Raw genomic sequence first — 27,428 nt, 5'->3', positions numbered from 1 at the left:
GTTCAAGGAAGAGAGGACAAGTAGATTACCACTGATTAGCAGGAGTAATGTGCACAGAGCCATAAAAGCCAACAGAAATAGGCTCAGCAAAGGAAGCCAAATATGTGGGGTGACCCTGCAGAAAGGGTCTGGTCCTACAATTTGGGTGGAAGAATGGAGGGTAATGCTGATGGTGGTGAGAGTGGGTAACTGAAAAGTAGGTAATTTTTAAATATTTGGATGGGGAAGAGGAGTACAATGGCGTGGGTGGTAAATCACCAGCTACCACATTTATGAATTTTTAAGAAGAGGAATGCTGATGGTGGTGAGGGAATTTGAGTTTCTATTAATTTTCAGTGGGGTAGCAGAGCAATAGCCAGTGGTGGCTGGGGGTCTAGCATGTAGAATGTTCATACAGGATGAAGTACCTGAAGCAGGCCGTGCTGTGGGTGGCTTCCCAATGATGTTCCTACTCCTGCACTGCTGATCTGAAGGGACCGCAACATACTTGACATACGATTTTTGAATGATTAACTATGAATAAAGGGAATGTTCTCACCTTGGGTTTCTGAGAAACATCATAGACAACTTGCGCTTCAATTTTGTTGTCTACTTACTATCATACACTGTACCTCCTGGTAAAAACCATCCCCGTTGTTTACAGTTGCCAAGTCATAATTCAATTTTTTCCCTATATGGGATCCAAACCAGGGGCACAAGATCAAATTTGGTAAACTGGCAGTGACTCTCCAGTACTTAAGTGACTGAAGAGTTGTTAAATCTCTATTCCTCAGCTAATTTTTTCGCATATTCTGTGAATCTGACGTTTGGAAGACTATTTGATGGCCTCTTCTGAAGCATTAATCCTCCTCTATTTGTCCGCTAGCCACTCCCTCTTTAGATGGGCAAGCTATGGGAGGTTAGTATGATTTTTTGGGAGCAGATAATGTTTTGGTTTGTTTAGGAGCCAGCTGATACGTAGCCAACTCACTTTACTCAAAAGAATTTGCTAATATACATTGAGGTTGGTTTAAATATCCACCTGATGGTAGAATTCAGATACTGTGTTGAAAAGCATCCACTTGTCAAAGGAGAAATAATTTGTCCTAGATCTAATGTAGGTTTAACAGCGATATCTAGGATGATATACTTAGCTTGTCATTCATGGTATGTGTAACATTGTACGATCAAACCAGACACATACATCAGAACTAAATTGAGAATAGAGGCATAAATATCGAGTATGAGGTCCAGAATATGACCAGTCTTTTGAGTCCGTGTTTCCACCCACTTCTGGAATTCAACGCTAAGTATGTATGTATGTGGTATTTCTATAGCCTAAATGTAGCTAAGTGACAGTGGAGTTCTGTACCTGTCAAAGATAAGCATAAAGTGAAGGTGTAATCGGAGTGCTAGCTGGTTTGTGGCCTGTTAATGCATTGTGATGTAGTGTTCTTTAAAGAGGTGAGTCTTCACTTCTTTCTTAAACTGTAGCAATATTTCAGCGACCATGATGGATGGGGGGTGGGGGGTGGTTCTTCCTGATCCTAGATACATAGACGGAAAAGGCCCACTGCCATGTATGTATGTAATCATTTAAACAAAAAATCTGACAATATGTGGAAATTCTTAATATGAATATTAAAATCTGACATGATAATGTTCCTACACAAAAGATTAAAATATTCACTGAGCAGCAGCAACTCTGAACAAAATAGGCCATTGTAGACAGGAGGGTAAGGCACATTAACTTTCATTTTAGAAAAGTCCAAATGTGCTGTAAACTAGAGGGAAACATCCTTTACCACGCGGATTTTACTCCACGTGGCTTTTAGAACGCGTCCGTTACAACGCAAGCCATAACCACGACTTGCGCTGGAGGGCGCTACAGGATTAAGAATAGTATATTTACTATTCCAACACCTTCCCTAGTGTTCACGGGGACTGGTGTTAGAATAGTAAATTATACTGTTCTAAATCCGTGCCCCCAACGCAAGCCGTTGTAACGACTTGCGTTGTAAGGGACGCATTGTAAAGGAAGGCGTTGTGACGGTACGCGTCGTACCGTCATACATCCAAACTAGATGGCAAGCAAGTGTGCTCAAAAATAGAACAAGCTAGCTTTGCATTTTTATGTAGCAGCAGTATAAATGAATTAAACTTGGAAAATGGTTCACTTGAGGCAGGATTATGCCTATGACCATTTTAAAGGATATGAGTTTTGTCACACTCTGCGAATGACAGTGCATCATTATGTAAATATAAAGCTATGCTGAAAAAGACGGACACATCCGTACATTTTCGACTTTGAGTAAAGGGGACTATGACCATCTATTTCAGGTTCTTCCTGGCATAAGCAAATGTATGTATTGACCAATTCTTATTGCATAGTTGTAAAGTGTAACAAAAAGCCAGCCTACAAAACAAAAAATAATCTCGAATTTAACAAGTGAAGACTTTGATATTGTTAAAAATCCTAGTAAATCAAAGACTGGTCACAAGTTGACCACAAAACAATAAAATAGTTACAGGGCCATATGGTAGATGTGATCAATTTGAATTAATCACAAAACTAACATTACTGCTACCGTCTACGGTAAGGGTGCTACATCAACACTGATTTTCCAAGGCTCTAGATAGAAGCGTTTGCTCCAGTGAAAGTCTTAAGCATCAACAGGTCTAAATTAAATTTAAGAAAAATGAGAACAATTTCTATGGACCAATGGGGCTGAACCAGTGCCAGGTGTCCATCAACGACCCTAGTCTAAAATACTTACAGACTTAAACGAAAGAGGGCATCCTCTCTCCCTGCATCCTATAATGCCAACACAACAAGTAGAGCTAGAATCTGTTAGGACGACAGTAGATAATGCACATTAGACAAAAGTGGTAATAACAATTCAATGATTGCGAATGTTAGCAAGATTTCTTCTTTAACGGGGTGATGAATCTGAAGCATTCTTCACTATGGATGTTGCATTAGGCATTGCCATTGGAGCTGTCTGATGTGTCCTTTCCCCCTCCTGGCCAATAGCGGCTCGTTGATTGCAGCTAGCTTTACCATATTTGAATTACTATTATTTTACTATTTTGAAGCTCTTCCTGCTGGAGACATCTGGATAGATTTGTGGTGGCATCCCCAGACAGATTGAGTGGCACGGTTGTCCCCATTCTTTCACAGGTTCATAAAGGTCTACTGAAATACCATTATAGAGATGTCCTTTGCATTGACTCTGCTTGACAATCAAAGATGTTGTTTAATGGAAACCATACCTGAACTTGCATTCCGAGCCAATCAAAAGCATCATATCCTGGCTTGGTTCTTAGAATGATGAGACCCAAAATGAACTGTAGTCCTATTCCCCAAAACACTGGTCTCCAAGTAACCTGTGCATGAAAATAAAGAGAGTCATCAATTTCAAATGTAAGGGACACTGATATTGGCACACATTCTGATTAGCAGCAATAACCACCATTGAAGATATATGTTAGGAAACTCAAAAAGTGTCCATCTGCTTGGTACATTACAAGTCAGATGTCATACTATAATGTGCAAAGAGGACCCAAATCACAATGCAAGTCCTAAATCTATGGAGGTGATGTCAAAATGTAAGTATTTTGGTGATTTCTGACTGTTCAACTGATTTACAAAAGTCCCAAGCATATGTAAGTATAACCTCCAAACTTCAAAAGTTGTTAACGTGTGTGTTATTTGCATACTTTCTGATATACTGCTCTTTCTCCAACCGTGCACATGCAAATTCTGACAGAATTTAGTCAGTTTTGAAAAATATATATGTTTTTTTCTTTTCATAAAAACAATCAGCATGAAATTTGAGACCCGAATATTGTTTGGCATAAATATTGTGTACTACATATTGTCTAATAACATACTGCCCCATTGAAATTAATAATAGAAATCTTTACCTCAAAGTACGAAATATTTGTAAACAATACTTAGGAAACAATATTTATATCAGGTCTAGTCTGATATAAAACCTTCCAATGAGAGAATATTTTCGCAGACCCCTCCCCATTGAAATCGAGAATATACATGGACATGTTGTGTCATTAACACTTGAGTCTCTCAGGTATGAGCTTAGAAGTGATGATATCCAGGTAATGCATTCTAAGGGTCAGCTTTAAAGTTTGGCAAAGGAGTACAGTCCATCAAGATGGTGGAGGACATTCTGTTTACCACCATGACAGACTACCATGTGACAAATTTAGAGATCACCGCTAGCCCCCAGTGATTTCTATTACTTGATAGGAACCACTGTCATGGCAGTTCATGTCACGCTACAAAAGGTTTTGTGGACTGCTGCCATCGTTTTTGATGGCTGTTCACTGAACTTTAGCAAAGGTTTTACTTTAACAAAAGTTTTTGCTTGTCAAAAGAAAACTCCCAAAGTGGGAAGTGAAAAATAAATAACTAACAATCCTTACACCAATGGAGTTTTGTCCTTGGGTAAGGGGGTCATTATTTTTATTTCTGTTCCTCGCCACCAGGTTTTACCTGGTGGTGATGGACATAAAAAAAGGACATCACAAAGTGCACCCTAAGCGGGTGGTGTAATGTCCTTTCCTTGATGGTCACCGCTCAGTTGAGAAGTCAGAGGAGGTTTTCTGATGACGGAATCAACGGGGTCTCTGTTGATGGAAAGCTGTTGGTCTGCCCAACTCTAAATGAGGTGAGCAGACCAAGAGTTTGGTGAACAGGGTACTCTGTCACATTTGTAACAGAGTACCCTATCTACCAAAGCCTAAATCTGGTTGTAAGTACATGGAAAAATCCACAAACTTATGACTGTGTGGATGTTCATCTAATTTGGACAGCATATACTTTTACTCTCATTCAGCACCTCCTGTGAAGCCTACACTCCCTCATCTAGCTGTCACTTATGATTAAAAAGTGTCGTACATGAGTACAGAGTTAAAAAACGCAGATTTTTCCTAGCTTGATTACTAAATAATTTCTGGTGATGTTGCAAGAAATTTACATGGTGTCCTATTTTTGGGTATCTATGGTTTTGACTAACACAGGACAATATAGGCGTGGACGGTTAGCACACCCAGACCCCCAGGCCCAGATGGGGACCTTCCAGGAATGAAATGTTAAAAAAGCATATTTTGCCACCGGTACCACCGCGGCACTCAGTAAGCCTCCCTGTGGTCATGCGCAGAGAGGGTGGACCAAAACTTGGCATTTTGGGTTCAGGGCTTTGGACAGGTCAGACCCCTTGGCCAACCCATGCTGTGCAAAGCCTTCGACTGTGCGCAGCAGGATTTGTTCTGGGCTGTTGGTGATAGGACCTGGCAGAAGACCCGACCCGGTGGCTAAACCCCGCTGTGCAACTTCGTGAAGTGATCAAAGAAATGGCGGTCTACTGTCCTCAGCAAGGCGCTATCTGTGTGATGAAAGAATAATGTAGTAGGTTGCAATCTGTAACCTATCTCATGAATACTCATGAGGAAGGTAGAGTTGTTAGTGACCACGATTCAGCATTTTGTGAACCATACTATTGCCAACTAAGTCAGTTCACATAATATCATTGGATTTACAAAACGTTGGTGCAAATTTTGCAACCTCTTTTTACACATCTAACTTTGCTACTTCGGGATGGAGAACATGCCCAGCCTCCCATTTTCTGATCGAGCGCCGCTCCACGGTGCTCAGACCAATCACAATGCTGCAACATTGTAGCATTGGGATTGGCTATCGAGGGGCTAGGAGCCGGGTGCATTCTGCTTCCTACCCTGGAAGAGGACCGAGAGGAGGCGGCGGTAAAGGCGGTCGGCAGTGGCAGACAGGTAAGTGTGTTTTTTTAAAAATGTCATTCCCTCCTCTCCTGACCTGACCCCCCACCCCCACTGCCTTCAAATACCAGCTGCCACTGGTGTACATAACACCCACATATACACAGGCCACGCACAGACACACACACACACTGACAAAGTGGTTGCAAATTAAAAATGTATCTGTAATGCCAGGCGGCTCCTATTCTGCCGAGTAACACAACAGATCCTTATGAGGGTCGGATTAGGATCACAATAAGGCTCAGGCACTCCCCAAAAAAGTGGCCCACATTCTCAAATGGTTAGTACTTTGTTTTGTAGCTTTATATAACATGGAATAGGTCCGAAGGCATTAGAGCAATTACCATGGGGACCAGCTACACTGCACAAAATCAAATACATTTTTATTTTAGGTAGATTATGTTATTTGCCCATAATCACTGGATATTGAGGTGCAGCCAGACTCAAACGTACGCCCCCAGTTCCAACGTGAGCAGCTCTGAGACCATAACGCTTAGTCCTATGTTATGTTTTTTCCCCTCTGGGGACTGTGACTTCACAGCGAGGCATATTTCGCCACTCCTCCATCAAGGCCTAAAAAACACTGGGACGGCGGTGACAACACCTGGCCCCTAACGAGGACACTTCTACTAACACCCTCCCCATCCCATTATAGCCTCACGGTATGACCTGGCAGGGGAGGGGGATCAAGAAAAGCACACGGCTGACGCTGCTACTCCACAGTGGCATGGGCATAGGTGATAATGCCTCACCCTGCGAGGGTCCTGCAGACTTTAACAGCATGGCAGGCGAGTGCCCATGATAATGGCGACGCTTCATAGTGGCCTGGCGGAGACCGGGGAAAATAGTACGTTTCTGAGTGCAGGTTTACAGAGGACCTAAAAACTGGTCCACAGATGACCCTGATGCGCCGGCCCATCATCAAATGCCCGACTGGCCGCTGTCCTAATCCGACCCTGGTCATTATAATTTTGTGCACACTTGCTTTATGCTTTAGGACGTCTATTGTAAGCCAGAGAGTCTTGGAAGACAGACGTTTTCTTAGTACATTTTTCTGAGGATGAAGAATAGAACAAGTATTTGAAAAGGTACTCACCCTGGCGGGATACTTAGAAAACACCCACATTATTAAGACATACATCACAAGGCCTCCGAATGATATCAGTTGATTAGCGCCCATGCTGGCCGTATCAAAAATAAGCCAACAAATCACTGCAGCAATTAATGCTATATAAATAACCCTGGAAAGAGGAAAATAAAGGGAAATAGAGTTACACACTAAACATGTTTGATGTGTGCTAAACACTACAAATCAATATGTGTATTTATCAGAGATATTTGAGAACAGTGAATGTCTTGTCTGATTTGGCTCATGATATACATTTTTTATACACATACAACAATTGCATATCCAAATACTTAAAATGGTGGCGAGATTTTCTACCATGCGGTATTAGGGGAAACTGACGGAGAGGGATTATAATAAGAAGTACCTTTCCGTTTCCAATTGTGGGAGAAGTTGTCAATGGGGAAACCAGTTTTGTTGTTGGGATACAGCATAGTGTCTGTGTTGCCATGGAGTGGCAGCCATATTTAGACCAGTGGAGGCAGTGTCTAACCTCTCCAATCGCTCCACACCAAAACAAAATCCAGTAAAGATCGGATTGAACCAACACACCTGAAAAGGGCTGCAGGGCTGCAGATCCCCACCCCAAACTGGCCCTATGTGGTTTCCAGGAGGTTCCCAACTAACCCAGAACTAACAACTTGCTGCCACGCGAACAATGATTGGTGGTTGGTAGTGTGAGGTTAAACTACCTGGGAGAAGATGAGTGTGGATTAAGTATGGGAACTGGGAAAAGATATCAGTGGTGAACAATGATACAGTATAATAATGCAGACATTTCAATGTGCCCTTTGATGGGCAAAGCTATTGTGATTGTGAATCTCACAATATCACAACATAGATAAGGGCTGGTTCTCAATTGTCAGAATCCTAGGCCTTCATCATGTAGATATTTGCTCCTGAAATTCCATCTCTGGCTGTTTTTGTGAAAACACCGATGTCCCGGGGCCATGAACATATTGTTGGGACATCAAACAGGGTCCCACTGGCATACTGTACCTGAAAAGGGTATTACTAATCTTTTTTCTATCAAATGCATGCCACTGGTGCATTACCTGTGCTAGAACGGGGTATGAGGTTGGTGGTGAGCGGCAGACACCTATTGTAAACACCATATACTTGTCCAGCTCAGTACCAGACATTAGGGGCCAGATGTAGGAGGCCATTTACCGACCGGTAATGGCCGATTTCGGCCGTTACCGACCGGTAAATAGGTATTTGTGATGTAGGGGCATCATTTTACAGATTCGGTAAATTTACCGAATCAGTAAATTTACCGAATCTGTAAAATACCGAATCTGTAATTTTACCGAATCGGTAAATCCAAGATGTAGGTAGCACTGTTTACAGTGCTACAGGACTTCAGAATTCGGTATTTTACCACACAATCCTATTGTGTGGTAAAATACCGAATTCAGGTGTGCATGCACATCTGTGCATGCACACCTATGCCATGTGACAGACAGACATGCCCTTAGGGCATGTCTGTGTGCCACATGGCGCACATGCCTGTATTTGGGGTGCTAGAGGGTGTCAAAGTGACACCCCCTGCACCCTTGCTGGAATCGGTATTTACCGAATCGGTAAATACCGATTCGGTATTGCCGATTGATTCCTATGGGCTTCAATGCCCTTAGGAATCAATGGGCATTAAAATACCGAATCTTAACGATTCGGTATTTACCGATTCAGAAATACCTACATCCCCCTCTATTTTACCACTTCTTAAATACCGAATCGGTAAAATTCGGTATTTAAGAAGTGGTAAAATAGAATTACCTAAATCTAGCCCTAGATTCTTTGTGCAGCGAGGTGCCCCAAACAATTTTTTCAAAACTTAGGGAAATGCTGTATCAAGAATACAGCGCATACCTGTGCTCACCCCTGCTCCGGCGCTAAAAAAACCGCCAACACAGGCACACTTACACCATGGTGTAACATGATTGTATTTGTGCAGGAACGAACACCTTCCTGACAAAAATAATAAATGATGGTGTTTTGCTCCTTCCATGTGTGCTGCAGAAAAAGCAAAAAACAAGGAGAAAAGTATTACTACTCCTCTCAGCACATTAATGCCTCCTTTTGAAAGGCGTTAGTTTTTGGCGCCGCCTCAGATTTACCGATCCCTGTAAAACTGGCGCAGTGTTAAAAAGCTGTGGGTGTTGCGAGGAACACCCACAGCAATACCCATTGCATGCCCCTTTGCTGCAGAATACTGCTTTGCAGAGGGCCATATTTAGAAGGCTGTGTTAAGCGACGCAAAGTGGCATAGTGCAGCCTTGTAAATATGGGCTAGCATAGAGCGCCACCGGAGAGTCAACAAACGTGACGCTCTTGTTGGGTAGCGGCTTGTAAATAGGACTCCGTATGTCATGCCTAAGCTGTCAAACACTGCTTTTCTATGTTTTTTCCGAATAGGCCACATTACATCGCATGCGTTCAAAACGCATGCCATTACAATGTGGTCATTGCACAGACCGCGTTGTTACATCGCATACCATTACAACGCAAGTAATTACAGCGACTTGCTGTAGGGGAGGCACTGGATTTTGGAATTATATAATTTACTACTCTAACTCCAGTCTGTGGAACAGTAGGGAAAGTTTTGGATTTTAAATCCAACACCTTCTGCCCCCTACAGCAAGTCATTGTAATGACTTGCATTATAATAGTATGCGATGTAACAAAGCGGTCATTGAAATGACCGCATTGTAAAGGCATGCGTTGTATCGCATGCGTGGTAAACGATTTTTACAATTTTTTTCATATCACAAACGAAGCTTCCACGTATTAAGTGCGTCTGATCGCTCTGGGTCACATAAACTTTTTAAATATATGTTATTTGCTGGGAATTTTATTCTTTGCGCAGTCTAGCAGAAAGTGATATTCTATTCACTTACCATTTCAGCCAAAACCAATGCTTTTTTAGAAATCTCCCACAGGGAGAAAAACATTTCACAATTCTTGCTTCATATTTGTCCATGAACCAGTCCCAGAAAATGAAGAACAGGGCCAGTACAGTTAACACAAACAGAGCTAGAGCTCGTCGGAAATCCAGGACACATGCCGCGATCACCAAAGCAAAGAAACCTGCAAGAGACCACAGAGTGATGTAGAGCACTTTAACAACTCTATCATAGTAATACCATTATTTTTTGTCTGGAAGTTGCTGATATTTTTGTAAAACACACGTTCACCCAGAAGGGTCTCTTGTCGCTGAATAACAGATGTTTACTGTTACCCAACTCAATGATACTCATTTAATCATCCTCAGAAGGATGAAAGGCTGAGAGGATCAGCTGGGATGTGAACCTATGACCATAAGGTCAAACACATGCCCCTACAGTGGGCGCATTAGTCCACTAAGCCACCAGGCCCGGCATATAGTTTGCATTTAGTTACTTTTTTTGCATTTTTAAATGACATAGAAGAAGGTGTCACTGTGCTTTATAGAAAATAGAATGGGGAGTTAGACTGTCTTTGCATTGAATACTGAGGCAAGTTTTAAAGAAAAAACACAGAAGAAAGTAGTAAGATAAATTCAAACAAAATAGCAGTCAGCACATTAAAGAGGGAGAACAAGTAGTAGCAACAATCGACAAGAGGTCAAATAAGAGTAGGTAAAGGGTCAAATAAGTGTCTTAGCATCAAGTTACTTGATGTAAATGTATTGTGGCTGGCCCAGGAAAGCCTTCTCTAAGCTTTGCCATTTAATTAAGAAGGATCCTATCATAGGGAATATCGTACCGGACAAACTACAGGTAACGTACATAAAAGCGACATCTAGGATAGACCTGTTAGTCAGGAATGAAGTAGTATCTACAGTACACACTTGGCTTTGACCAAAACCGGGCTGTAAAAAGTGTACCAAATGTAAAGCATGTAAAAATGGCCAAAAGTTGAGTGAACTAAAAACCCTATTTGACAAAGCTTTAAACATAATGAAGAATTTGACCTGTAAAACTGAATTTGCTATATATGCCTTATCTTGTCCCTACCCTAAATAGTATGTGAGGAGCACACTTTTACCAGTGCATAAATGCATCTTACAACATTTTGGAATGATAAAAAACAATGACAGCTGCTAACCAGGGGCCCAGCACTTTCACATAACACATGCTGGGGACCACAGAGGTTTACTATACAGTGTAATTGACAGTGTGCTCAAAAGAATCTAGAGAAGGGGACAGAGAGAAAGAGCTGAGAAGACTTGAATCTAGTTACATTTTAGAAATGGATTGCATGAACCAGTAGGTTTGAACATTGATGAGGAGCTCTGTGTCCACTTATACATTTTATTCTTGAATCAATGCTGCTAGTTCAGTGACTATGTGAAAGATTTAAAATTTGAGCTTAGAATGTTTTGTTTTTAATGAATATGTTTATATTTTCTCTTTTCATTTACAGGTGGACAAGCTGTTTTAGTACAAACATGAAACCATATGGTGGCTAAGTAGAGAGACTACTTCTACGGGAGAGTAGCAGCAGCAGTGCTGGTTTGATAAAGTTAGGATATTATGTTTATAAATATGAATGAAAAATTGTTTTAAGTTTGAATACTTGTTTTTAATATTGCATTATACTATAACTTAGTCGCTGAAAGAAAAGCAGTAGTATGGGCCAATCAGTAGGATAATTCGCATCACACTAAAGGATGCAAAGCCCACTTTGACACAATAGTATAAACAGGTTTAAAGATGGTATGAAGGAAAAGCACATAATAAGAAAAAGTGGATTGCCATCAATTTGAGTCTGACTTACAGAGACTTAGTAGGGATTTGGTTGTAATTTATGAATGCGAATTTACAATAGATGAAACCAAAGCATTATTGTTTGAATTTATGAATTACTGGTTGTAGAAAGCAATGTAAGCCAGTCCAAGATGGCGGCCAAATATTTAGATACTGTGATGTCCTTCTACGATGGTTACACCTCATTGTAAGTATTGTGTAACATGGTCAGCGTAGTGACCAAGGTGCACGGAAGCACCAAAACGCGTTGGCGTATATGTCTGTGCCACAGCACATTTAATAAATTAATTTTCCTGCACCGGAGTGCTGTGGATTCCTTTGATGTCAAGGAGCTGTCCTAAAAGCATTTTATGACAGCCTCAACTGTGCACAACTAGCGTTTTGGCAGCTTGAAGAGAACTTGTGGAAAATAGTGTAGATACATATATATATATAGTCTGAATGGTTGATTCTGACTGGTTGAAAGAAATTGTTCCAATGCACATAGACAGTCAAAGAACGTAGCATGTGGTTATTGATTGAACCCTGTGTGGTGAATTGTTGAGGGTGTGTGTAGAATGTAGGCATATTTAGCAATGAGTGTAACTGAGGAATTCTCAGGAGAATTGCTTTGAATGATGCTTTCTTGGATTAGGATTCTACACTTTGTCTCTTTTTGGGGACTTCCATTGACATTAGAAAAGCAGCTCAGGAATAAAGCATAGGTCAAAGGTATACATTAAAAGATCTGTAATCTGAAATGCTTGACAGGTCTATGGCTGATATATAGACATCAAATGAGCACCAGAAAGTTCTATACTTTCAGAGGATATGGTGATTGACTGGAGAAGATAGTGCATGCACGCTATATTAGTTCACCTGAAATCAATCCATTGAATCAACAAGTTGTGTTGCATAACAATATACTCTATGCTGTACATTGGTGTCTATAATGAAATGGTATTGGCGGTGGTTGTGAGAAAATATACTATTTTTACTTTCAATATAACACTATAACTGACCTCAGAATTTGATCACACACTATTCAGTTGAGGAATTAACTTGCTGATCATGTGTGAAACCTGTTATTTCTACCTTGGAAAGTCTAGTTGCTGCTCAGCATACAGAATTATAGCATGTTTCTTAAGTGCATATTTAGCATGATTAGTAGAGATTTGGTTAGGTTTTGCCATTGGATAAATAGACTTCGACTGCCAGTGAATATGTCTGCCTCAAGGTAAGTCTTTTTTTAGTCTTCTTGGGAGATTCTCCAATTCCTAACATATAGAAATTTGAATTTGATATCGCTTACTCAGAAAGTTTATTGCAGCGTGGCAAACTTATCTTTGTTTTAATCTAAATTTAAAGTCAATTTAACAGCAGGCATTCGCAAAGCCAACAGGTCTCACATTAGCTGCCAGTTTTTAGGCTTTGTTAATGCGTGTTTTGTTTTGTCATTGCAAAACTTCATTGTTGGGCAAGCTGCTATGCCTCCATGATCTACAAAAAAAGAGCAGTTGTTAAAAATTACAAAAAAACTTTTGAGCACAAAAAGCGCACATTGCCAATGAAGTCCATGACACTGAAAGCAACTACTTTGTGTGTTGATGTGCTCCTTGAGAAAGGGCAGAATGCTGTCACTCACAGTGAAGTTAGAGGATGGCTGACGCTGACTTACCCACTGCCCGATGCTGTTTTGAGTGCAGAAAAATTTGAATGACAAAAAAGACCAATGGATAAGGATGGCTTGCTGAAAGCCCCCTAAAGTATATTATACATATCATTTTAGTAAAATCATAAGATCTTGGCTAACACAATACCTACAAATGTATGTCTGCCTTTAATCAGTCTTATCAACAAGTATAGTCCACCTTTTATGACAACCCCAACGTAAATATTATAGTGAGAAGAAATTCTCATTGGAAACTTGTTTATTTACATGGTGAATTTCACTATAACACAATTAACTCACAGGATAGTTTGTCACTGAACCATCTTCAGAAAGTAAGATAATTGTGAGTTATTTCACAATAATATACATCAAAGGGTACTGCTTAGAAATGGTACCATAGGGTAATTGTACGCAGGCGGCACCAATCCATCTTTGTTAAGAGGTTCAGTCTGTCACTTCTTGTAATTTAAAGAGGTGCTAAATGTTATAATGGGAAGGTTTTCAGTGCATTCATGTAGAAAAAAGCTTACACAACAGCTTTAGTTCTGCACTACTGAGAGAAGATGATATCCCAAAGTGAAAAATTATAGAACAACTCTAGTAGTCAAAGGGTTAAAATGAAGGACCAACTGGAGGCTAAAGAGGGAAACTACCAGATTTGGTGGGCGGATTTATCAGTATCTATCAATCCGACCAGTGGTTTATTTGTAAAAGAATAAGTGCTGGGCCTCTTCTCAAGAGGCAACTTGCACCAGCCCAGTTCTCCTAAAACACAACCAACTACTAACCATGAAATTTAGGAGAGGATGTGGCGTAGTAGCCAGAGCTGCCGACTTTGAAGCTGGGGAGGCAGGTTCAAGTCTCGCTGTTGGTTCAACATCCTGTAAATTAATGTGTCCTTAACTGGTGCTCATAAAAAGGCGCCAGTGTTGATGATTGAGTGCCGGTGCTGAGCATCAGAAGCCACCAGCTCAACTTAAGCACTGAATCCAACCATATATGAAACCCAAGGTGGCATCAGGGAGGAGGCCATTATAAAAATACAAATGGTGCTTCAGGCAAATGTGTAGGGCTCTAAGCAGTAATCTGAGTTTGCTTCCTTGGGGGTTGGGGGAGAGGTCTGTCTGGCTAACAGGTATTCCTTTAAGCTTTTATAAAAGGTGATCAGTAAAGGTATGTAATGAAGGATCTGCCTTTAACCAAAGTCCCACAATCTAGAGCCTTTGTTCCCCAAGATAAGAGGGGTAACCCCTCTGCTAATCAGGAAACAAGTGTAAGGGGTCAAACTGTTCAGAAAAAAGGTTTTGTTGGTTCTTGCAGGATACATTTACGTATACGTCTTCAGATCTCCGATGAAATTCACTGACTGACTCTAACCAGGGTTTGTTCTTCTGAATCCAGAGGTAAGACCATGGGAGGCACCTTACTAGAAGAGTTGTCTTCTAATCAGCAATTTATCATTTTCCCTAATGCTATGGCTAGAGATCATTAGGTTCAAAGTGCAGCACCCAACACATGTTTACAACGACTAGCATATTTTAGCATGCCCTTAATTCAAGATAACAGCAATATTCCTTCAACAAAATGCCTTCACACTTGCAGGGTTGTAGAGCTGCAACACGAGCACTGGATCGTCTCTTACGCACATAGGATGTAACATAGGGTAGAATAGACAATAAGCCATAGTGTTGCTGATCTGACTGGTGGTAATGTAAGTGGGGACAGTACTTGTCCATCCCAGCGTGATCATGGAGCATCTTGGCGCCATGAGCTTACAGCCTGTAATACAGAATCGCAAGGTTCTAATTTCAGCAGAATGGGCATGTCTTAAGTGCTTTCCTGAAGGGACTATAGTCTTCAAAAGTTGTAAATAGAGAATACGGTTGCTCTAAGTAGAAGAGTGCAATCATGTAAGGCGATCACCCGCCATCTCAGGCTCACTGAAACCTACGGGACAGAGAATAAAAGAGAGGCAGCACTAAGAGGAGACGGTATAGGAACATATGTAGAGAATTTTATGGTCATCTGATATGCGCAAAACATGTAAAAAATCATTAGAGGCCTATATTGTACGTACTTGGTTATATGTAGCTAGAGATGATTTCAATGGGCTTGGGAAACTCTATGAGATTTCATGAAGTTGTAAACCATGTGCTCCGCCACATTATAACATTGGAATGTTGGGAGCTCCATTTAAAACAGTGAAGTGCTCCGGACCTCTAACGACGGGTACAAGTCCAGAGCACCAACATTCCAATGTTTAACAAAGGCCTCATGGAGCCCGAGGGGATTTCAATGCCAGAAGAACACATGATATGAGACTGAAAAATCTGCCTCTTCCTCTCACCTGAGTCTACGTCACATTCCGAGGAATGTGAACCACCCCTACGTTACCCGGGATCAAGCCATTACATTCTGGGAACTCTACAGGCACAGTTGGCACCAAATTCCGCAGTGACACTGCGTGCATGGAAAACATTAGGAAAAACATATACAATTCATATACCTGCTATCAAAATTGCATAGATAATTCTCCGGATGATGGTTTTATGCTTCTTGAAGAAATCACACACAGCGTCATATTTCTGCTCCAGACACCTGTGGAAAGCAAGAGAAAGGAGCGTCAGCGTCAGCTGGAGAAATAAATGCTACTCGAAAAATCAATGGAAGGTTAATTAGTCAAAGAATACAAGGAAGTCCCTAGCATTATTGTCAAAATATTACATGAAAAGTTTCAAGGACAAACATACAAGCTCCCTTCCTTTCTTTGCACTGTAGTCGTCTGCTTTGTAAAGAGAAAGGCCGGAAAGTAGACGCTATTGTGAGTGACCATTCTCTTTTGGAATGAGGAATGTTCCTTCGTATGTGGTCTTTTACCAACAATGGTGAAAAATATGAGTGTAGATAGATACATATAGAGGAGGACATTGCTTAGTGGAGAAGCATCATATGCCTAAAAGTTTCAGAAGCAGGTAAAATCTCGGCTGAATTCCTTGGAGATAGGTAAGCCTCGTCTTCTCCCACCATGCTGTTGGATCAGGCAACACATGCGCTGTATGTGTATAAACCAAGGGTGGGCATAATTTATGTAATTCAGTGTATCCTAATCAAGTGGAACAACCTAAGAATTCCACGAGATTACAAATTAATTACGCGAGAAGAGTAATACTGCCTTTAGCACTATTTCTTTACGCAAAAATGCCCCATGGCATTAAAAATAGACACAAGGATGCATTTTGCACTAGAAAATAGTGCTAAAAGCAACAGAACACAAAGAGTGAGTTAAGTATGCTCTTGGGGTAGGAATTTCCCCCAATTTACTAGCGGCATTTAGTGCTACTTTCTTAGTGCAAAATGCATGGAAGCAAGGATGAATTTTGTGCTAAGAAACAGCACAAAATGCAGCAGAACAAACATAGCCAGTGCTAACGGCCGCTCACGCTCATTAAATATGCTTTCGCTACGGGTTTTTCCCCAAAATTACTCTTAATGAAGGAAGGGGGAGTAATCCTGGAATTATCGGTAATTCCGTGTCAAAGAATTACAGAAATTACTCCAATTACTCCTGCATAATCAAAATTGTGCTCAAACCTATGGTAAACCCAGTAGGCTCCGACTGGCAGAGCAGATCATATGGTTCCACACACTACAGAGGATAAGCAAGAGCACTGGGCATTGGCATATCTCAGGCATTGGTATATTTGTCGACGTTTTCCTTCTATCAAAAAGGGACAATCTGAAGGACCACTAGAAGGCAAAGTGGATTCAAAACTAGGCCATGACTAATTTACCAAAAGGCTCTTTTTATATTTAGATTTATTCAATTAAAATTACGAGAATAATGTAGCAAATAAAAATGCAAAACAGAAAATCAATTGTATGCAAACTCCACACAGCACATGAATTTTCTAAGGAAACAATAGGGACGCCAGATTAAAAAGAAATACTTCAAAAGTCGAATTATTTAGAAAAAGTAACAAAATGCCGAGCAAGCCTGATAATTAAAAATCAGCCAGCAGTGCAACTGTGCCAAGCAAATCAAAGGTAGCTGGCAAACAAAAGAGCTCCAAAGCAATAATATGATTTGAAATTAGCTCTGGCAACAATAAAGTAACTGTGCAAAATGATCTGAAAAGAATCCAAGTGAAGTGGCCAGCAAAAATGGCTCCAAAAAGAAAAGCGAAGAGCAACAGCAGACAATATCACAAGTTCATTTATACTGTTTTGCACAATACAGATTGTACAGATCAAATGGTGACATGTTTAAATACATAACATTCTGTTAGCACGGAAATAAAAACACATTTCCCTTGCTTTCTGTCAAGACACTTGGGGCCAGATGTACTAACGTTTTTTTGCGGGCGCAAATGGATTTTAGACCCATTTGCCACAAAAAAAAAAGTGTGGCCCATGTACTAATCCTATTTTGCGAGTTGCAAATCAATTTGCGACTTGCAAAATAGGATTAGCGACTCGCTATTAGGGAGGGGCGTTACAAGGACATCCCTTCCTAATAGTGACTCCTGAAGCGGTCTCAAAACAGTCGCAGTTTACCACCCTTCACAGAAGGGTGGTTAACCACATGCAAACAGGCATGGGTCCCCAGGGGACCCCTTTTCCTTTGTGAGTGCCTCTAAAAATATTTTCTAAGGGCAGGCAGTGGTCCCAGGGATCACTGCCTGGCCTTAAAAAATGAAACTGAAAAGTTTAATTTTTATTTTTTAAATGCAGCTCGTTTTCCTTTAATGAAAATGGGCTGCATTTTTTTTTTTTAAACTGCTTTATTTAAAAGCAGTCCAAGACATGGTGGTCTGCTGACCCAGCAGGCCACCATCCCTGGGAGTGCCAGCCATTCCCAATGGGGTCGCAAATTGCGACAGCCTCATTAATATGCATGAGGCATGCAATTTGCGACCCAATTGGGAATTGCAATCAGTGGCTCAGACACTGTTGTACATCTCAATTTGCGACTCGCAAATTGGCGGGTCATACATCTGGCCCTTGTACTGTTAAAATACAAATGCTATAATATTCTGCAAGTATTCTTGATTTATTTTTTCACCAGAAGAAAAAAAAGACTTTATAATACATTGCATAAATGTATGCTTTTTCACATTGTTCTTCCTGCAAGTATCAGGATGAAAAGATTCACTTTGCCAGCAGGCTACAACATTTGCTCCTGAATTGTTCATCTTATTAGCCAATGAAAGATAAAGAGACCAGCAACAGCCAGGCAGATGAAAACAATTCACTCTAGGACAGGATTAGAAAATGTATATAGATTTATTACAAAAATTCAAAGGTGCAATACAAAATTAGTAAAGTGCAAATTGTAGGACTTGGCCCTTTTTGGCTAAAGTGCCCTAAACTTTTTGCTTTCCCCCAAGACATTTTTTCTGACATGGTGTTGCCAAGTTAGATGCTTTGGACACTTATCCGCTGCTAAACAGTGTCAAAGTGCAAGTGCTCCCTGTATAAAGTGTAATGATAATTGGTTGTCCATGACTGGTATGTTTGCCTTACTAGTAGAGTCCCTAGTAAAGTGCACTATTTGTGCCAGGGCTGGTAATGCAAATGCTACTAGTGGACCTGCAGCACTAAGTGTGCCACCCACACAAGTAGTCTTAAAAAGGGAACTCAGGCCTGCCACTGCAGTCCCTGCGCACAGTTTGTTAAACTGCCATGTTGTTCTGACAAGTGCATTCACTTGCCAGACCTTACTCTTCCTTTCTATGAACTTCAGACACCCCTACGGTAGGTCCAGGGTACCCCCTGGGCAGGGTGCAGTGCATGTGAAAGGTAGGACATGTACTAAGGTGTGTACGATGTCCTGACAGGTAAATAATCTCCATTTCGTTTTTGACTGTTGAAAGGCCATCTTGCCCATAGGATAGCATGGGAAGGCTGTGTAATATGTTTTCCAGTCTGTCTTCCCAAAGGCTTAAGATGGAGAGGTGACGTTTAGTGTGCCTAAACTCACAATGTAATACATCGTTTGGATTGTGTGTTTAGAAGCCACTCTTTTAGAAGTGGCTGGATCTTTGTGCTCTAACATTTCTGTGTGTCTCTGCCTGGTTGTGGATTGACTGTCTGGATTTGAAAGCGATCTGGGTCTTGACCCAGGGGAGGAGGTGAGACAACAACAGGCTGACTTACATCTGGAGTGTAGGGGGATATGTAGCCCCTAGAGGTGAAGAGGCCTGGGTTCCTGCTATGAAACAATTGTCCCATCTCCTGCTGAGTGATTGAGAATCCAGACCCCCACTAATCAAAGGAAGAAGGTGTCACTGGCAGGGAGGCACCCAGAACTGGTTTGAACAGAGGTCAGTGCCCCTGAACACAAAGACTTCAAAACAATTGAGGGATATAACTATGAGAGCTGAAGCCCCTGAACTTTGGAGAATGGCTTGATCAAGATTGGAAAAGACTGGAGCTACTTTGTGGTCAAGAGGAACCTTTGCCAAGGAAGAAACAACTTAAGAGACTGAAGGAAAGGACTGACCCTTGCTGTGTGTTCTGGGGCTGGCCTGCAGTTTGCTGTTTTAACCAAGGAAAGGCTGAAGGGACTTTGCTGTCTGCTGTGTCCTGAAGTAACTTATCCCCAAGGGCCCGAGGTGAACTGGCTCCCTGTTGCGGAAACTCAGGAACACAAAAGTATCCTGGAGAGTCTCAGCGGCACTGTGTGTGTGTGCTTGTTGCAGCCTGAGACCCTCATAAGCAGTGCCCTGTGATCATGGGCACCTGGAGTCCAAGCGAAGATCAGTGACGCTCTGTGCATGTGCTTTTTGCAGCCATAACCCTTTGTGAGGATTGTCTAGTTATCGTGTGCACCGCAATCCAAGTAAGTCTCATCGACGCTGTGTGCGTGTGCTTTGTGCAGCGTGAGACCTTCATGAGGATTGCCTTGTTATCGTGCACACCCGGAGTCCAAGTGAGTCTCAGCGACGCTGTGTGCGTGTACTTTGTGTACCATGAGACCTTCGTGAGGCTTGCCTTGTTAACGTTCACCCGGAGTTAAAGTGAGTCTCAGCGACGATGTGTGCGTGTTCTTCGTGCAGCCTGAGACCTTCATGTGGAGTGCCCGGTGATTGATGCACCCGAAGCTCAAGGGAGTCTCAGCGACACTGTGTGCTTGTGCCCTGTGGCAGCCTGAGATCTTCGTAGCAGTAGTGGCCCGGACCAGCAGCCCTGGGGGAGCTGAGCCGCTGGCCTGGGTCCGCCGTTGCCAATTCACAAAGATTGCATTGGAGGCCCAAGTCACTGGATGAGGTGAGGAGAGTGAGTTTACGCTCCCCAGGTGACGTGTGTCAACTCCTGAGGCGGGGTTCAGGCTCGGAGGTAGACGCTCTAGGCCTCTCTCTCATTCCAGCAGCGCAAGCCTCTGCTTCGGCTCGTATTGTGGCCCGTATTGCCAAGGGAGTGGCAGTACCGGGGCCGGAGTGCGAAGCTGCACTTTTTGTCACACCATACCCGTGTTGGGGGCAACTGTTGACAGAGGCTGACTGCGAGTCAGAAGGAGTGGCGGAGAGACCTGCTAAGGCACCGTGATCGGTACCAGAGTGTATTACGCATTATCTTATTTCTGCATAACGCAGTACCTGGTTGTCGTGTTACACATTGCATCATTTCTGCATAACGGAGTACCTGATTAGTGTATTACGCAGTGCATTATTCCTACATGACGACCTACCTGATTAGAGTATGATGCATGGCATTATTTCTGCACAACGAACTACCTGATTGTCGTAGGACGCATTGCATTGTTGCTGCATAATGAACAACCTCATTAGTGTATTACGCATTGCCTTATTTCTGCACACCAATGTACCTGGTGGTTGTATTACACATTGCATTATTTTTACATTGCAAAGTACCTGATTGTTGCGTTATGCATTGCATTATTTTTACATTGCAAAGTGCCTGATTGTTGGGTTACGCATTGAATTTGTTTTACATTTGCAAAAGTGCCTGATTCTAGCATTGCAAACTGCATAACATGGTATTAGGATTACAGTGGATGTTTAGAAGTGCTCATTAATATCGCCAGAACTTACAAGGGCTGGCTGGCCTAGCAACCGGCCAGGTGAAATAGTGCACATACTCATTTTTTTTTTTTCAAATTTGTTTTATTGTTGCATCAAAGTAAACGGGTACAGTGGAAATAATCTGCTGACGTGGCCTCAACATTCAGCCATGCGTGCAACGTTTTTTTGGTTTATACAACTGGTGCAAATATACAGTTCCTCAATTAATCAGTACAGATCGTGCAACCATGTCTGCAGGCTGGGAGACAGTGAACCTGCATAGCCAAGAGGACAGTGGATGATAACAGGTATGTAAATTCCCGTCTCAAGGGCGTTGGATCGGGGTCTGTACTGTCCATGAACGGTGCTACCTGAGAACAGGGGGGGACAAAACTGTGGGAGGGAAGCATGTGGGCGCCAGCATGGTCGAAGCAGGGGGATACCGGTGACGGGCGTCAGGGGGGGGGGGCCCCAAGGAGCTAATCAGCCTGCGCTTCAGAAGGGTGGGAAGCCAATCAGGAGCCTGCTCTGGGGGAGGGGGACACCAGGTAGATGCTATTGGTCTTCTCGGGCTGGGGGGGGGGAGGAGTAGGTGGGTCACTAACACTTGTGGACTGTCGGAAGCTGTGGAGGAGCATGGCCCATTCCATGGATATGGGAAATTTACGCGCGCCCCTGGCTTCTTCCTCTCTAAGAGCATCCTCTTCCGCCGCCGCCCATTTACCGACCGCCCCCGTCCAGGCTGCTATAGGGGGACCCTCCGGGGATCGCCAGCGCATGGCTATGCATCTGTTCGCTAACAGGAGCGCTAAGGACACGAAGCGTCTATGCACTGGGTCTTGCTTAGGGACATGAAAGATGCCTAATGCGCTAGACTCCCAGGTGGATAATGTAGTGAGACCTGTCAGTTCCGACAGGGTGTCGTGTACCGCCCGCCAAAAGGGATGAAGGTCAGGGCAGCTCCAAAACATGTGGCGAAAATCTGCAGCAGGGGAGCAGCATCTGGGGCATAGGAATGACGTGGAGGGATAGAATTTCTGTAATCGCGCTGGGGTGAGGTACGCCCTGTGTAGGATGTAGTATTGGATGTTCTTGAAGCGGGCGTTCCTAGAGACGCGTTTGGGGGCCTCAAGCGCCTTAGTCCACTCAGAGTCATGTAGTGCATGACCTATGTCCTCCTCCCATGTAGCTCGCAAGGTCGTCAGGGGAGCGTGTGAGAGTTCCCGGATGGATTTATATAGCCAGGTGACTAAGTGGCGTCCCACCCCCATACGCAGGATAGCGTGTATTACTGGATGCGTGTCTGGCTCACCCGTACGAAGATTAAAATGGGGCCGGTATCCATCAATCAGCTGTCGATATCTGAGGAATTGACCCGGGGGGAGCCCGTATTCAGCGGTCAGGCGGTCAAGTGATTTTATCTGGCCTTCCTCAAAGAGCGATTCCAGATCCGTGATGCCACAGCGCGACCACTCGGTGAAGAACGGAGCCGAGAAGTAGGAGTCTTGCCTGGGGCTGCCTATCAGTGGTAATAGCGGGGAGTCCGGAGGTCTATTGGGGGACATTCGGTGGATCCGCATCATGCACCGGCGCGCTATCGCCACTTGGAGGGGGTATGTGCGCCGTGGCTTGGTGCCCGGGAGCAGTAGACGGGTGAGTTCCGGGGCTGCGATTCTGCCGGTAGAGGTGACAGTCTCCTGAGGGTAACGGTCCGCCGTCCAGTACGACAGCCATTGGAGCTGTGCCGCAAGGAAATATGACTCAAAGGACGGAGCCCCGAGCCCACCCAGCGTCGTGGGAAGTTGGAGGGTTTTCAGGGCGACCCTGTGTCGGCCCTCGCCCCAGATAAGGGTCCCTAGGAGGGAGTCAACGTCGCGGAAAAAAGATCTGGGTGGTACCACCGGTAAATTCGTGAAGTGGTAGAGGAGTCGGGGAAGCATTATCATTTTAGCCAGCGCTATCCGTCCTATTGGGGCCAGTGGGAGTTTATTCCAGAAGGCAACAGCCGGGCGCAGACTGGCAAGTGCTTTGCGGTGATTCCCCTCGAAAAGGTCAGCTGGGGAATGGTACAAGCGAACACCGAGGTATCGGGGGGCTTCCGCGGACCATGAGAGTTTATGCGCTCCGAGCTCGACGTCCCGGGGGGGCAGGCTCGGATGTAAGGGGTAAACTGTGGACTTGTCCCAGTTCACCTGTAGTCCCGAGGCGTCTGCAAATTCCACCAGTGTCGCCCCTATAGGGGCCAGGTCCGTTTTGATGTCTCGGACGTATATGAGGAGATCATCCGCGTACATGGAGACGCAATGCGTGCTGTCCGCAAGTGGGATGCCCCATTCCACACCCTCCAGGCGCAGCCGGACCGCCAGCGGCTCGACTGCTAATGTGAATAAGAGAGGCGACAGGGGGCACCCTTGTCGCGTGCCTCGCCGAACTTCGAACGCTGGTGATATACGTTTCCCGATACGGACTCGCGTGGTCAAATCGGTATACAAGAGGCGTGTGTATGCTATGAGCGTCGGGCCGACATTGAGGCGCTGCAAGACCGAGAAGAGATAGGGCCAGATGAGGGTGTCAAATGCCTTCTCCAGATCCATAATGAGGCAGGCGGCGCGGGGAAATCTGCCACGTATCTGATCTTGAACATGGAAGACTCGGCGGAGGTTCTGGGAGGTGTTCCTCCCCGGAACAAAGCCGCATTGGTCGGGGTGGACCAGCGGGCGTATGACCTGTGCATAACGATCAGCCAGAATTTTCCCCAGGATTTTACAGTCGGCCGACAGGAGCGTGATGGGGCGGTACGACCCCATGTGGAGTGGATCTCTGTGGGGCTTGGGAAAGGTGACAATCACGGATTCCCGCAGTGACTGGGGTAACCTCCCCAGATGAAGGGACGCCCCGAACACCCGTGACAGATGGGGGACCACTAGGGGAGAGAATGTCGAGTAGTATTCCAGCGGAAAGCCGTCCAGTCCCGGCGCTTTATTCTGGGACATGGCCCGAATCGCCTGGGTAATGTCAGAGGGTTTGATCCTGGCGTCAAGGGTGCGCTTGTCCACATCCGATATTGCGGGCAGCGTCAGTGGGTCTAAAAAACTATCCACAGAAAATGGGGAGTATTGGGCCGGGGTCCCGTACACTTGTGTATAGTGTCGCTGAAACGCTAGGAGGATCTCGGCCTGTGAGCGCACCAGCACGCCGTCCGGATTGACAATATCCGTGATCGGCTTGATTTCGGTATCCTGCCTCGCCATCCAAGCCAGTAGCGCTCCAGTTTTGTCTCTGTCCTTATGTACCCTAGAGGCGTAAGCCCTAAAATTGTATTTTCGGAGGTCAGCGCAGGCAGTCTGATACTCCGTCTTAGCCTTGGCCGTGAGCATGGCGTGCTCCTCCGAGTCGTCAGGCCGTTTAGTGAGTGCGGCCAGAGTCTGCTCTGAGGTTTGGAGCATCCGTTCCAAGGTGCGGCGAACCCCGACTACCTGTTTGATGCATTCACCCCTTGCCACCACTTTAAACGCGTCCCATTCCACCAGTACCGACGATGCCGTGTCTGTGTTGTGTGTGAAGTAGTCTTGGATGCTGGTTTCGTGTGCGTCTCTGAATACTGGGTCTGAGAGGCAGTCTCTAGGGAGGCGCCAGGTGGGGACTGGTGGGTGCGGGGGGCGCCAGTTCAGCCGAATGATGTGGGCGTCATGATCCGAGAGGATCCGACCCAGGTAATCCGTAGATGTGATCTTAGGGAGGATTGGTGTAGAGCAGAGGAAACGGTCCAGGCGGACCCTGAGATTATGTGGAATCGAGTGGAAGGAGTAAATGCGAGCCAGTGGGTGTAGGTGTCGCCATGCGTCGGTGAGCGCCCAATGCGTGGTCCTTGCCCTGAAGAGTTCTGCCTGCCGGGGGGCCGGGGAGTGTGTGGGGGGAGGATGCGAGCGATCCAGGGTGGGGTCCAGTGTGCAATTAAAGTCACCTCCCAATACCCACGTAGTGAACTGGGCCAAAACGCCCGTGAGGTGGTCCCAGAATTTGTCCTGATCCGTGTTGGGGGCGTATATGCTGCCAAGGAGTATTCCCTGTCCATCAAGTATACCCTCTAGAAGCACATACCTGCCCTCTCTATCAACTACCCGTCTAAGCTCTCGGAAGGGAGTGCCTGGCCTGACCCAAATTAACGCGCCGCGCGCAAACGCTGAATAGTGTGTGGCACAGAGGATCCCTCGCCATTTGGCCTGCAAGCGAGTGAGTTCGGTAGTGTTAATGTGTGTCTCCTGCAGAAACGCAATATTGGCTGACATGCGCCTAATGTATGAGTAAACAGAGTAGCGTTTGCTGGGCGTGTGTAGGCCTCGTACATTCAGCGTAAGGACATTAATGTCTGAGCATGAGACTGCCATTCTTAGGGTGTCGTGAGCGGGAGAGGGATCCCCCTGCAGCCCCCGACGGCCGCCAGTGTGTATGTGTCACGTGTGCTTCTATGCGCCGAGCTTCCACAGTCATGGGGGAGGGACTAAGGGGATTAACAGCAAACAGAACCTTAGGTGGGAAACAGTCCCAATACTGGGGATATCTCACCGGAGGTGGCATATCCAAACTAGTGTCCCACTAGGGGAGAAATACAACGGATATCTGCGGGGGCGGCAGCGTGTGTCACTGCTGGGCCTGTGCGCAGGTCGGGCTCTTGCAGGAGAAGCGTCTATCGCTCGCTAGCGCTTACAAGCATTTGACAAAGCAGTCTAGGCTCCTAGACGTCGCGCAATACAATAGGCCACCATGAGAAGGATATGACAGTGGGCAGTCCTTCCATCATGAAGAGGTGCCAGGTTGGCCGGCCAGGGTAGCGTCCAAGGTGTGCACCGCAACAAGGGGGGAGGAGATTGGTCCAATCCCTGACATTGTTCCGTCACTGTCCCGGTCCTTCTCAGGGGTGAACAGGTGCAGTCGACCTTCTAGATCCGACGCTATGGGTGACCTGTGCAGTTCGGTCACCGCTCTTAAGGCATCCCGTCGCTCTGCATGATTTGCGTGAGGTCGGGTGAGCACGTGGGGGATGACGCTTGGCCCCTGGGGCGGCCCGATCGAGCACGGCTCGCACCTCGTCGTCTGGATCGTCTGAAGTCGTTGTTGCGTGCTGTCTGGGGTCCAGGATTAGGGATTATTGGGCAGTGAAACTCAGTCCAGTCCTGCGCTTCCTCCGCCGTGTTGAAAAAGAGGGCTTTCCCTTTGTGGAGCACTTTCAGGCGGGCCGGGAACAGCAGGGAATATTGAAGATCATTTGCGCGGAGGCGCCTCTTGACGTCTAGGTAGGTGGAACGCTGGTGCTGGACTTCTCGGGCATAGTCCGGGAACACCATAACATGCTGGTCCTCCACTTGTAGGGGGCCCGCCGTCCGGGCCGCACGGAGCACCGCATCGCGGTCTCGGAAGTGCAAGAATTTAGCCAACATGGGTCGCGGAGGAAGGCCCGGCTTGGGTGCCTGGGCCGGGACCCTATGGGCTCTTTCAATGGAGAAGTATGCCAACCTGTCCGCCTCCGGTGTGAAAGATTTGGTCCAGGATTCCATGTATGTCAGAGGGTCCGAGTTCTCAATCCCTTCCGGCAGGCCTAGGACGCGGATGTTACATCTTCTTGAGTGCCCTTCCAAGTCCACTGTGCGTTCCTCGAGGGCCGCCACGCGGTGTAGGACTTCCTTCAGTTCCGCTTCCTGTGTTTTCACCGCAGGCTGCAGCTCGGTCACGATCCGTTCTCCTTCCTTCACTCTGTCCGCCAACTTGCGATGGTCGTCGCGGATTAGACTGATGTCCGTTGTCAGGGCGCCCAATCTCTCCTCCATCGAAAGGCGGGACAATTCGATTGCTGCCAACACCTGATCCAACTTCGCCGACAGTGTAGGGTCGGTTTGCGACGCGTTGGTTTGCGTCCATGTTCTTGTTTGTGGCATCCTCTCGGGGGCCGTCTCGGGGATAGCCGTCACCTGCGAGGTCCTTGTTTTCCCCATGAGTGCTGTCAGAGATGGGGGGGGGGGGCCGGGTCCCTGTGTACCCCGCGTTCAGCAGGCCACCTCCCCTCTGCACATCCAGGTAGGCAG

At 45.1% G+C, this 27,428-nt stretch overlaps 1 protein-coding gene across 1 annotated transcript in view; it reads right to left on the bottom strand.

Moving 5' to 3' along the window:
• SLC28A3 (solute carrier family 28 member 3) overlaps window positions 1–27,428 on the bottom strand; it is a 304,012-nt gene that overhangs the window by 103,086 nt on the left and 173,498 nt on the right. Inside the window, exons 4-7 of the mRNA XM_078677411.1 lie at window positions 15,831–15,922; window positions 9,823–10,012; window positions 6,893–7,037; window positions 3,253–3,366 (exon numbers count right to left, since the gene is read on the bottom strand). Of these exons, the coding sequence (XP_078533537.1) occupies window positions 3,253–3,366; window positions 6,893–7,037; window positions 9,823–10,012; window positions 15,831–15,922 (541 nt within the window). The remainder of the gene's footprint in view (window positions 1–3,252; window positions 3,367–6,892; window positions 7,038–9,822; window positions 10,013–15,830; window positions 15,923–27,428) is intronic.

Source organism: Lissotriton helveticus, chromosome 2_1, assembly GCF_964261635.1.
Source record: "Lissotriton helveticus chromosome 2_1, aLisHel1.1, whole genome shotgun sequence".
In the NCBI taxonomy this organism is placed as follows: Eukaryota; Metazoa; Chordata; class Amphibia; order Caudata; family Salamandridae; genus Lissotriton; species Lissotriton helveticus.
The sequence above is the reverse complement of the archived record's forward strand: the minus strand, read 5'-3'. Positions and strand labels throughout refer to the sequence as shown.